Source organism: Macrotis lagotis, chromosome 1, assembly GCF_037893015.1.
Source record: "Macrotis lagotis isolate mMagLag1 chromosome 1, bilby.v1.9.chrom.fasta, whole genome shotgun sequence".
In the NCBI taxonomy this organism is placed as follows: Eukaryota; Metazoa; Chordata; class Mammalia; order Peramelemorphia; family Peramelidae; genus Macrotis; species Macrotis lagotis.
The window spans coordinates 591,477,728-591,490,588 of NC_133658.1; the positions used below are offsets into that span (position 1 = coordinate 591,477,728).

A 12,861-nucleotide genomic window follows, 5' to 3' on the forward strand; every position below is an offset into this window, starting at 1 on the left:
AAGTCTGCTTACTGACTTCAGTAGCATTTTTAAGTTCCAACTAAAATCTCATCTTCTAAAAGAAGCCTTTCCTAAACTCCTCTCAATTCTAATACCTTCTTTTTATTAATTATTTTCTACTTATCCTATATATGTAACTTGTTTATATATTTTATTCATGTTTTTCCTGCAGTAGATTATAAGTTCCTTAAGGGAAGGACTGTTTTTTTTTTGTATGTTCATTGCTTGGCACAACGAAGGTGCTTAATAAATATTTACTGATTAAGTATAAAACCTTTTTTGTGAGATCAATAGAAACATGCTTGCAAACATTTTCCTTTTTATGTCTATTTGTTGTCTTTCTAGCCTCATATATGAATATTATTGGGATAACCTGAAATTTTACTTTCTACAGATTCATGTTCTCTCCCACTGCTTTTCCCTATTTTATTACATAGTACTGCTCATAATTTTCCACCTCCCTACTCTGTTATATTTGCAAATGAGCTCATACTCTAAATCAGAAGTGTAAATCTGCTGCCCATCAGCAAGTTAAAAACTCCCAAGTGTGGCTAATGCAATACAGGCAATGTTAACTCATGATTTTCTGAGTCAATATATAGTTGGCAAGGATAAATTTCTATTTGAGTTTAACATGGCTTGTCTAAAGCAATGTTTTTAAGGTTGTCCTGCATCTCTAAGGATTACTGGTTGATTGCTCTTTTAATTTTCTTATGGTGCATTTCTCAAAGAAATGTTGATAATGTCATTGTCTTTACTTTTACCTAGTTTTGATTTTTAAGAGTTAACTTATTTAAATAGGTCAAGTTAAAGTTAATAGAGTTGGAAACAATAAATTTTTCATATCTTTATCCTTTCCTCTAATATGTGATCAGTTTTGAACTTTGCTCTAATCAGTTTGTTTATTTTAACAAACCAATCTGATTATACAGATTGATGATTATGAAATGACTTCCCATTCAGGAACAAATAATTTCTTGGCATAGTCAATATCACTTTAAATACTTTTGCTTCATAGTGTCATGTCCAAGACCTTTGGACTCTTATTTCTGAGTTGCATTTCATTTCCAGTTGTTTGATTTAAGTTTTTAGATGAGTTGCATTCCTTTTCCAGTTGGTCAGTTTTATTTTTTGAAGAATTACATTCTTTGTCCAGTTGGTTATTTTTACTTTTAAAGGAGCTGATTTCTTTAAAGGAGTCCATTTTTCATAATTTTCTTGCATGACTCTCATTTTTTTCCCATTTTTCTTCTTCCTGTTTTTAAATTCTCTTTTAAGCTCTTCTATGAGTTTTTGGATTTGAGTCCAATTCATAGAATCTTTTGAGACATCCCCTTTTAAGTAATTTTTCACTACTTTCTTCTGAGGTAGCATTGTTACAATCTTTATCAGCATAGTAGCTTTCTATAATGAGGACTCTTTTAGCTTTTTTTTTTTGCTAATCTTGATTGTTTGAGCTCTAATCCTGAGGTACAGGGAGTATAGACCCAAGCTTTTTATGCTAAGTCTAGGGTTTGATCCCTGGCTTGTCTTTGGCCAAGATGTTGCCTATGCAATCCAGGCTTGCCTTTGCAGAGGTCTGCTTCCTCCTTTATGTTCAGGTTCTACCTATATAGTGGTTTGTTCCAACCCAGTCCTATCTTTTGCCCTAGTGTTCCCAGGATTCAGATTTTGTTTAGGATTGGGACCCTCCCTGTTGGCTTGCTATATAGCTGCCAGAACCTTTGCTATTGCCAAATTGTCAGAACCTGGACTGCCCTGTGGCTAAAAGTCTCCAACTGACTTTTCCATTCTCCTCCCAGGCTGGGTTTTACTTCTCCTTTCCCCCCAAAAGACAGACCTTCACTGGAGACAGAAGACAATGTCTACAGATGAAAACTTCTTTGGAATTTGTCTTTGTATTTTTGTTAGAATCTGTAGCTTTAATGTCTGTGCAGAGGTTTCATTTAGCTTTGTGCAGGGAAAAGCCCTGGAAACAGGCTAGCTTCATACCACCATTTTAGCTCCACCCTGAAAGTCTTTGTACTCCATTTAAAAAAAAAGCTTTTATATCTAGGCATGAGACTTCTAAGTCACCTACAAACTACTGCTCTCTGATATATTAATTGCAAACCATATTTTCCAACATATTTGTCATCATCCTCCCCTGTTCCCACCTTCATAATGAAATCACTAAATATCAAAATATATTTTGATGTCCTTTGGAAGATCTTGTCAAGCTCCTTGTTGAATTTCTTTACTTCATTTTTTGAACTAATACTAGGGAAATTATTTTCCTTGTGGTCCTTTTGCTTACCCTCATTGTGAACAATTTTAAGAAAAAGAACCCCATGACATGATGATAATTTGGGGGATTGATGATTACATGATGAACCAATTCTGCCAACTCCTTTATTTAGCATTTTGAGAAGTTAGAACTGACTCTTTAATGTATGTAGTCTATGTATTCTCTTTATGTATTTTAATTTCCTTGTTAGCAAGAATATCAGTAGAAATAAATTTCAATTCCTCTAAAAGTTCATCAATTCATTAATCATGAGACTAAATTCCATGCCTTTTCATGGACCCTTACCAGGAATACTCTCTCTCCTCCCCTAAGTCTCTTGACTTCATGACCTCCTTCAAACTCAGCTCAATTCCTACCTTGTGCAGGAAGCCTTTCAGCCCTTCTCCCATTTCCCCAGTGGCTAGTATCTTCTCTTTGAAATTACCTGCCATATATGCTTTATAGATATGCTCATAGTTATTTTTTGTTATTTTTAATAGTTAATTTTATGTTTCTATTAGAATATAATCTAATTGAGGGTTTCTTCAAAGCAATCAGTCAGGGGTAGAAGTCAGAATTCTTCCTCCCCCAAATTGTGAAATGAGTGGAGTTTATCTACTTCCTGAGTTATTCCCTCCCTCTTTCCTCAGTTCTCAAGAGTCCAGTTTAGGGAGCACTTGGTGAGGAAATATCTATGTGCCAACCATTGGGCAAAAAACTTATAGTTTTAATGAATTGGGTTGGATTTTTTTGGAGGGAGAGCTAATAAATCATTTGCCCAGGGTCATACAAACAAAATGTTTGAGGTTGGACATGAATCAGGTCAACCTGACTCCATGGAGGACCCTCATAAGTTTTGCAAAGCTTTTAAATCTCTTTAATGTACTGTCAGGATGAAATTAAGGACTTAAAGACTTTAGAGCTGGAATAGAATTTAAATGTTTATTCCAAATCCTCTCCCTCCTCCATTTTACAGATTAGAAATTGAGACTATGGGAAGTGACTATGATGGTGGGAAGTCATACAATAAGCAACTGGCAGAGACAGGATTCAAACACAGGTTTTCTGACTTCAGGGATCATTTTACTTCACTATGCTACTTTTGATAGAGGGAGCCAGCCTTGCCAGTGCTCTGTGTCCAAGGGCTTCTGCCAACCCTATACTCCAGGCCTTGGAGTTTTCTCTGGCTGGTTTTCCTTACCCAGCAACTAAAATGGAAAACTGCTAGGATTAATTAACTAAATGCTTTAAAAGCAGCAGGCAGCCTAGCCAATATTAAGGCATTATTACTTAGTGTCCACTCATCCAGACCCCTGGAACTGTAGACTTAGTGGCCTAGAACTAAATTAATTAGAAAATACAAGTAGTTTGGGCAAGGGCTCAGTTATTCCCTTGGGGGTAAAGGGGCTCAAGAATAGCTAGGGGATGCTTTATATTGGAAGCATTTTGGCCTCTTGTTGGCAACTCTAACTAGAGCTTGGACTAAGAAGTTTCAGATGTGATGGAAATGTTCCCAAGGCCATTCTTGAACCATTCCAAAGTGATCTATATAGTTAATCCTTCAGGGGCCTCACACTATACATACATTCACAATAGGAATCAACCTCATCAATTAGGACCTTCCCATTCTCTCTTATCTCTTTCCCTGGAGGTCAATTCCAACTTTTTCATTCTGCTGGAAACCAAAGGAATCTTATGAAGGATTTAGTGTTGGTTTCCAAATGAGAATTGACTATCATATTATCATAGATAAAAAATTGAAAGGGACATCAGAGATCATCTAGCATCCTAGGATTATAGATTAGCTAAAATGAGTCCAACATTCTCATTTTAAAGAAAAGAAAAACTGAGATCCTGGAAGTTCAAGGGATTTGCCCATAGTCTTATGGTAAAAGTAAGTAAGCCAAACTTTCTTTGTTCTTTTTCTTTCTTCCAATTAAAGACTTATGCTTTTACACTTTCCTTTTTACCCCCTTCCTTTCAGGGAAGAAAGAGGTCTAGTAAATATTAATAAGCATTAAAGATCTAGAATTTTAAATAATTTCCCTTTCAGATGGAATCACATAAAAACACACTTGTCTGGAAGTAATGTTCACCTCAAAGGAATGAAACTCTAATAGTAGAACATTAAGAATCAGTAAGATATGATTATAGTATAAAATGACAAGATTAATATAAAGAACACTGAACTAAGTAAGGGGGGAAATGATGAAAGAATCTAGAACTGGAAGATATCCTAGTGATCATCCAGTCCAACCCCCTTCATTTTAGGGACTTGAGTTCTAGCTTCCCATTTCCATTGAGTAACAGTATGATATAGATATGTTGGGGATTCAGTTTCATGTGTAAAATGAGAAAGTCTGACTAGAAGATCTAAATTCTATGAGACAGTTGGAGAGGGATACTATTTAGGATCCTTCAGATTAAACCATCTACACACCTGTTTACTCTACCAATGCATTTACCTTACTGTAGAAAAATGATGCTCTAAAACCAGGGTTTCTTTACCTGATGGTCACATGGTACCCATGAACTATCTGAGAGAAAAAGTACATTTTGGTTTCCTTGGTAATCTTCTGTGTTTTATTTTACGTATTTAAAAAAAGTTTTCTAAGAAGGGATCCTTTGACTTTATCTGCTGACCAAAAGAGTCCATGAAATACACACACACACACACACACACACACACACACACAGCATTTAGTTTTAGACATGAAGTGAGAGACAAGACTTTCAAAACACATTGATTTTTTAAAAAAAATTATTTTTAATATAATGCCAGCTCACAAAAAGGAAATGTTTGTCACTCTCACACATTTTTATCTCTGCTTAAAACTGCACACAAACACATTCCAGAGGCCCTTCAAGGGAAGATGTTCTGAAGCTTTTTCTTTAAGCACATGAAATAATTTCTAGCTGGTAACTCAACAGGTTTCCTGGTCAACTGTTACTTCTTTTTAAATACTTGATGGCACACTTGGTCTTCACATGTCAGCTCCTGCAATGTGAAAAATGACCAGTTAATGGGGAGCAGGAAGACTTTATTCCCTTCTGGTGCCTTGGCCTGTACTATGACCCTTGATTTCTTAGGGAGAGATGAAGTGAGTGACCACAGGGAAGGAAAAAGACTTTCAGAAGCTTTTGTTAACATGTATTTCATGAATCCAGTGAACCAGCACACACTGTAGAGCTGTGGTGATTAGGTTCTGACTTGAAGATTGAGCTTTTACAACTCTAAAAATGAAAAATGCATCGAAATCAAGCTCTAATGGTGGAATTGCTGATACTCCTATGATTAAAACAACATGGTGTAATTTATTAGAAGTAATGAAGCAACCAAGAAGGTAGGAAATAGAGCAGGAAAAGCTTTTAAAAGTGAAGGGAGAGGGAGAAGGAGAGGGAGAGGGAGAGGGAGAGGCTGCTCAATAAAGTGAACACTCCATTAGGTCCTGTGTTATAAGGAAGCTCAGCCCAATGTGGGAGGTAGATAATTAGAACTTTGCCTGGAGGAACTATTGGCAAATTTTGGATTTATGTTGCAGAAAGGTATTAAAGTCCTGCCTGTCAGCTGACTAGGACATTGGTTTTGGTTTAGATAGAGGAAAATAGGCTTTATGTTACTCATAATGACCCTTTGAAAGTATGGAATCTTAGAATCCCCATAAACATTAGAATTGAAGGAAAACTGCAACCTCTTGGAGCAGACATATTTTATCAGTGTTTTTAATATGCAACATTGAAAAAAGAGGAGAAAAGAAAACTATTATGGATTTATCCCTGATTCAGCAAGCACAATGCATAGTGAATGGTACTTCTAGACCAAAGGCTATGTAGTAGTTGGGTGGGGCTGACATGGATTTGGGAGAGTTTTGAATTCAAATTCTTCCATAATGATTTATTTGTTCTTTTAACTCTGACAAGTCACTTGGGTTCTCATTGCCTTAGCTCCTTTACCTGTAAAATAGAACTAATCACAGCACACACCTTACAGAGTTGTCATTATTGATCAAATGAAATAATGAATGCAAAGCACTTTGTCCAAAAAAAGCACTTATTATTAGTTCTTTCTTTAAGAAAATTGAACCCTGAGAGGTAACATTGCAAGACTCAAATAAACATATGTTTAGATGAAAAAAAAACCTACTAGTTTCCTGATAGGGACAGAGAAGGCATTGTGGCAGTGGGTCTTATTTGATTTTGTTTATTAGGTGTCTATTTTACAATTGACTTAATTTAACTCATATATATTTATGTGTAATATATATGCATGTTCCCTTTCCCATCCCAAATTCCTTTGAAAAGAGGGACTGCTTTTGCTTTTTTTTTTCTTGTATCTCTAGCATAGTATCTGACATACACTAAAAACTTAATATTTGTTGATTGACTGAAAGGTTGGAGGTTTCCTTTTGCAAACAGTATGAAAGAGTTTGCCTAAACCATGCACATAGGCAAAACCAAATGAAGAACGAAGTTTACTGTCTAGACTCCAACAAATAACTGAATGGACAACAAGTGTAAATTAATCTTGGTGAGACAATACAAATAGCTATTGAACCAGACTCTGTATAAGAGGGTGAATAACTTGAATGACCTTTGGGAGATGGCCCAGTTCTTTTAATGACCCCAAGTTTTTTCCTGAAGCAAAGATCCATCTTTTCAATAACAATATTCTTTAGACAGTATTGTTTGGGGATAATATAGTCTCTGAAGAAGTGATGTTGTATCACTCCAAAAGTCAACAAACAATGGAGCAACACATGTGGGATGTGAGTAGACTATAAAACATTATATGTAAGGGACTATACAGGAGAATTAATGTAATTTCATCAACAGAAAATCATATGACTATTAAAAATAAGATGAATTGATGACACTCAGGTGCTCTATTAGTGTCCTTGAAATCATAGCATGGTGCTGAACTAGAGAACTTTCCACAGAACTTGGCCCCTTCTGAGCACATATGTCTTTTAGCAAGAGGCCAGAGCCCATGTATCATCAAAGGTATCTAACTTCATTACTTGAATCCAAAACCCCTGTTATACAATGTTAAACATAATTCAATGAATGTCCCAAATATGCTGGGTTGATCTAGCTATGTCAAATATAAGGAAAGATACTGATGAGGATAATATTCATGTAGCTGCTTCATATGTGTAAAATAGTTTAAATAGATTGTGTTATTTTATCTTCACAACAACTCTGGGGAGTCTATTATTATTAATCTCAATTTCATAGTTGAAAAAACTGAGGCAGGCAGAAGTGACCTGCCCAGAGTCACAAAGCTAGTGGTTGGGGCTGGATTTGAACTTAGGACTTCATGATTCTGGGTCCAGTACTCTATCCACTGAACCATCTAGCTAGATAGATACAGAAACATAGGTTGGGATGCTGGATGCATTCCAGTGAATGCATAATCATTGGATGCAGACCAGTGCTTTTCTTGTAGTATGAGCCTTACTCAATAAATACTTGTAGGATAAAAATACATTGAAAAAAACAAACTTCCTTCAGTCTATCACATTGATTTTAAAAAGGAGCGATTGAATTCAACAACCAGATTCCAGATTCTCAGGATACTAGTAGGTATTTTTTTACAGTTTAATTTTTTCCTATTAAACTGAGTAGATGTTTTATAATATGTAGATATAGCTTCTCTCTGACCAAGAGAATTTTGAAATGCTTTCTTGTAGAGCATTTTTATTTGTTGTTTTTTCAATTGTTTTCAATCCTCTCTGACTCTTCCTGACTCCATTTGTAGTTTTCCTGGCAAAGAAACTAGAATGGTTTGCCATTGATTTCTCCAGCTCATTTTACAACTGAGGAAACTGAGGCAAGCAGGGTTAAGAAACTTATCCAGGATTGCATAGCTAGTTAGTGTCTGAAGCCAGATTTGAAATTAGAAATATGAGTCTTCCAAGGCCTGACACTCTATCCACTCTGTCATGTTATTGAGTATGCATCCTTCTATATCTTTTAATGATTTTCCAATTCTTTCCATTCTGACTCAGTTTCTAATTCTAATTTGCTGCATGTCTTTACATAAGCCATTTTGCCTTTGAACCTTATTTTCCCTCATTGTAAAATGAGGGAATTACAGTTTTAAAATTCTTTGTATGTTTAAATGTTGGTGATTCTGATTCTCCTTTCTGTTCCTGCCTGATCTCTCTTTTTCTGAACAATAGGATATTTCTGTTGATTCTCCTCAGATTTTCCATAGCTTCATATTCATTTCTCTCCCTAGATCCAGATGGTCTTTTTGTGGGTTCCTTGCTCTTCTCCTTGAATTTTAGATTCCTAACTCAGCATTTAGAGTTTTAAAAATAATGCAACAGTTCAAAGAAACTGCTATCTAAATTGTTTCTTAGATTCCCCAGGGCAGGATAGAAATGGTTTTCTGATCTTTGTGATGATGTGCCTTTGGCTGAAGGTCAAGAGAGTAGAGTGGGACTGTTTTTATCTTGGTGAGTCTCAATGAGGAAACATCATGATTTATTTTTGGAAAAAATTGGGGAAAGTGAAAGAAAACCAACTCTTACCAAGTGCAGCTTTCCTCCTTCAATCCATTGCTTCCACCCTCGGTTATTCTTCTCTCCCTTCTGCACACACACGAGCTTATCCCCATCCCAGATCACTAGAGTCTGTAAGAGTCAGAGAATTAAACCAATCCAAAAGAAAAGGCCTAGGAGGACAAACTAATGCAAGTTGATTACTAAAATTCCTCTAAGATATTTCAGCCATTCCTTGTTTATTTTCCTGTCAGATAAAGTCTGGACTTCAGGCATTTAAGACCCTGACCTTTTAAACATTCTTTCCTACTATTCCCCAATACACATTCCAGTCAAATTAGTCAAAATTCCCCCTCCCTTCCACATATCAGGAAGTTTATCAGTTCTATCTGATCTCTGTGCTTTTTGTTCAATATTATCCCAATATTTAATCACTTTTTTCTTTCTACCTATCTTGGAGCAAAGGGTCATAATGCTAAAGTTTTAAGGGACCTTAGATATATCACCTAATCCAATTTCCTTTTACAGATTAATAAACTGGGGTCCATAGAGTTTAAATAACTTACCTAAGATTATAAAGGCAGTAAGCATCAAAACCAGTGTTTGGGGTTTTTTTTTTTTTTTTGGCAAGGCAATGGGGGTGTTCAGTGACTTGCCCAAGGTCGCACAGCTAGGTAATTATTAAGTGCGTGAGGCTGGATTTGAACTCAGGTCCTCCTGACTCCAAGGCTGGTGCTCTATCTTCTGTGCCACCTAGCTGTCCCCTCATGACCCCTTCAAAAACCAAAATTTGAATGTAGATCAGGTGATTCTAATTTCAGCACTCAAAAGTCTTCACTCTATTAGTTTCCTCCTTCTAAACCCTACTTAAGATTTAGCTCAAGATCTACCTTTGCCACGAAAAATGTCCTCAACCATTCATCCCACAATGTCTCCCTTCACTGATCTATTTCCACACTCATTGTATGTACCTTATTGTCCTTGAGAGGCAGTGTGGCATCATGTATAGATGACTATACCTGGAGTCAGATTCAAATCCTCTTTGACACAAAAGAACCTGAGTAAGTCATTTATACTCTCTAACCTTAGTTTCTTCATCTGTAAAATGGGATAATGAAAGCACCTACCTCACAGCATTGTTGTTAGAGTCAAATGAGATAATTAGTATAAAGAAATTGGCAATTCTTATGATAGATCTAGAAATAGAAGCAAACTCAGAGAATATCTATTCCAGTACCTTGACAGTAAAAGGAAAAAGAGTTTAAGAGTATACCTAAGGCAACATAGAAAATAAGAATCAAATAGAATTTGCATCCAGGAACTCTGATTCCAAAGTCATAAGGTACCATGATTACCAAAACTTGTTAATTTTTCAACTCATACAGCATATATCATGAATCATGTTATATATTTTTATCTCCTCAGCTATACTACAAATTCTTCCAGGGAAATGACTACATGATATATTTTTTTAATTTTTTTTGTATCCTCAATCCAGACCATCTAATACATCGCCTCACAAATAGTAGAAGTCCTATATGCACTGGTGACTTTACTGATTTTGTTGAAATGGCATTTTATTATTTTAAAAAATCTCCACATTTGATTTTATTGTTTGAATTCCTCTAAAAATAATATTCAACAATAATAGTTATTTTCAATAAAGAGACTTCCATCAGTTATTACTTCAAGAATTCAAACTAGAATAGTCAATTTTCAAGTTATTCCAGTCAGAAAGTAACTGAGTATCAATGAATCACAGGGTAACTGCAACTTTAATACTTTTCCTCCAATGTGAAACAGACAGTGGGAGGGAGGGTAAAAAGCTCTTTTAATAACATTCAATACACCACCATTCAATTCATTTTTATATGGCACCCTTCATCTCCCATATCACAGAACATTTGAAAGAGACTCAATTATCTTCAAAAGAGCAGATGGGAAAGGAGGTTATAAACAGAGATGCAAGTCAGAATCTTGCAGGAAGAAGATAAAGGAAAATTGTTCCAAAAAGAGTGTGCTCAGAGAGCTGGATTCATACATAGTCAGAGGAGGTGACTACCTACATGTGCAATTTGAAGGGCTCCAGGAAAGACATCCTTCCTTCAGATCTCCACTGTCCTAAGTGGGGTGCCTAAAATTTCCACCACTAAATTTATTCATTTGTATTAAGGCAATAGATAAAATGCACACCTTACCTGGAAAGTGAACAGATGTCTAACCATTATTAGACATTAACACCTTAGGGAAAATTAGGTCACAAGATTATCAAGTCACTTAGCAGGGTCCTGAGGGAAAGGCATAAAAGAAAATGACTATTTTAGGATAGGGAATCAGATGAAGGGAAGATCTGGAACATGGAAAATTATTCAGAAGATAAGCCTAAGTAGGGTTTTGCCATTAGGGCCTGGGCAGTCTGAAGGTGGATGCTGAGTATGTGTGCAGAAGGAAGAAAATTGATATTAAAAAGGAAGGGGAAAAAAGGCGCTGCAACAAAACTGTTTTAGTTTTCAGTTTGTCCTGGGACTGGTTTTAGATTATGTAAAAGATTAGTACTATGGAGAGCAGGGTTGAAATATACCACCAATTTGTCCTTGCTGTTAGAATGTAAATGTGGATGCAAGGCTTATAACCAGCACCAAATACAATGTCTCTGGTTTACTCTATGATTTCAACATATGCTGAATGGTGGAAGGAATGAGGAGAACATGGATAAAGGCATTATCAGAAGACTGGGCTGCAGAACGGAGGGTAAAGTTTAAGGAAATGAAGTCATTCAAATCAACTAAAAATAAATTGAATAATTCTGCTGCTACAATTGTGAGTGAGAATGAGTACAGGTGGAGAAGGACCCAAGAAGGTAAACAATAGGTAGAATGTTATAAAAGAAAGTTCTTTAGATTGAGAATCAGAGAACCTGTGTTAGGATTCAATCTTTGTTTTCTATTATCTATGAAAACGTGGGCAAGTAAGTCACTTAAAATCCATGGGTCTCAGCTTCCTCACATACAAAAGGAAGGGGTTGAATGGAAAAGTCTATAGATTTCTTGTCAGCTCTCTATGACTGCATGGGTTATAATACAGAAGTAGAAGAGATTTAGGTTAGGATAAAATCTTCCTAACACTAGAACTTGGTTTTAATAAGAGCAATAAAAAATTTACATCTCTATAGCAATCTAAAGTCTATAAAATATATTCCTTAGAAAATCCTTTTGAAGTAAGCTATACAAATTCAATCTCCGCTTATAGATAAAGAAACTGAAGTTTAACTAGCGAATGTTGGAAACAAATAGAAATCTAGGAATCCTAAGTAAAAGTGTAGTGTTCTTTCCAATTCTATGCTCCTTCTACAAGGAGTTGAGAGAGAGAGAGAGAGAGAGAGAGAGAGAGAGAGAGAGAGAGCAAAAGCAAAATGTCTGTCTGCAATGGTATAACTCAGTGCTTCCCTATGACTGCCCCCCCCCAAAGGGATGCTCTGATCTTCTCCACCCCTTCCCCTATGTTTCTTTTCTTTTTTTTTTTTTGGTCTATGTATCTGCTTGCCCAAAATACACACACACACACACACACACACACACACAGACACACACATACATTCAAATTTATAAAACACTTTAAAGTCAACAAAGCACCAAAACTCCATGAGATAGTATGATTAAATTACATTTTACAGATGAGAAAACTAAGGCTAAGGCATCTATAGTGATTTGTCCAGGAACAAATAGCAAGTAAATATTGAAGCTAACATTCAACCCCAGTTCTCCTGACTCCAAATTTGGTGTTACATCTATTCTCTTATACTATCTATTATACAATGCATTTGACATAGATATACACATCATTTAGGCTACTAATTTACTCAGACTATGTATAAGGCTAGTCTTGTTAATACTATTTGGAACTCTGTTTCTTCCTTCAATATTCTTTATGCCTAGATGCATGCATGGATACTGTGTGGCATGGTGGGTAGAATCCTGGGCTCACTATCTGGGTTCAAATGCCACAGCTATTACTTAAATGTACATAGGATCATAGTTTTAGAATTGGAATGATGCCCTGAGTCATTTAGTCCAGCTTCCTCATTTTGCA

General features: G+C 35.9%; 1 protein-coding gene across 3 annotated transcripts in view; it reads right to left on the reverse strand.

Annotated features, from left to right (window-relative positions):
- Positions 1–5,047: 5,047 nt before the first annotated feature.
- RBP2 (retinol binding protein 2) overlaps positions 5,048–12,861 on the reverse strand; it is a 77,525-nt gene continuing 69,711 nt past the window's right edge. For all 3 annotated transcript variants that reach the window (XM_074234471.1, XM_074234480.1, XM_074234463.1), the window contains exons 4-5: positions 8,803–8,904; positions 5,048–5,264 (exon numbers count right to left, since the gene is read on the reverse strand). In XM_074234471.1, coding sequence (XP_074090572.1) covers positions 5,214–5,264; positions 8,803–8,904 — 153 coding nt within the window. In that variant the 3' untranslated portion in view covers positions 5,048–5,213. The remainder of the gene's footprint in view (positions 5,265–8,802; positions 8,905–12,861) is intronic.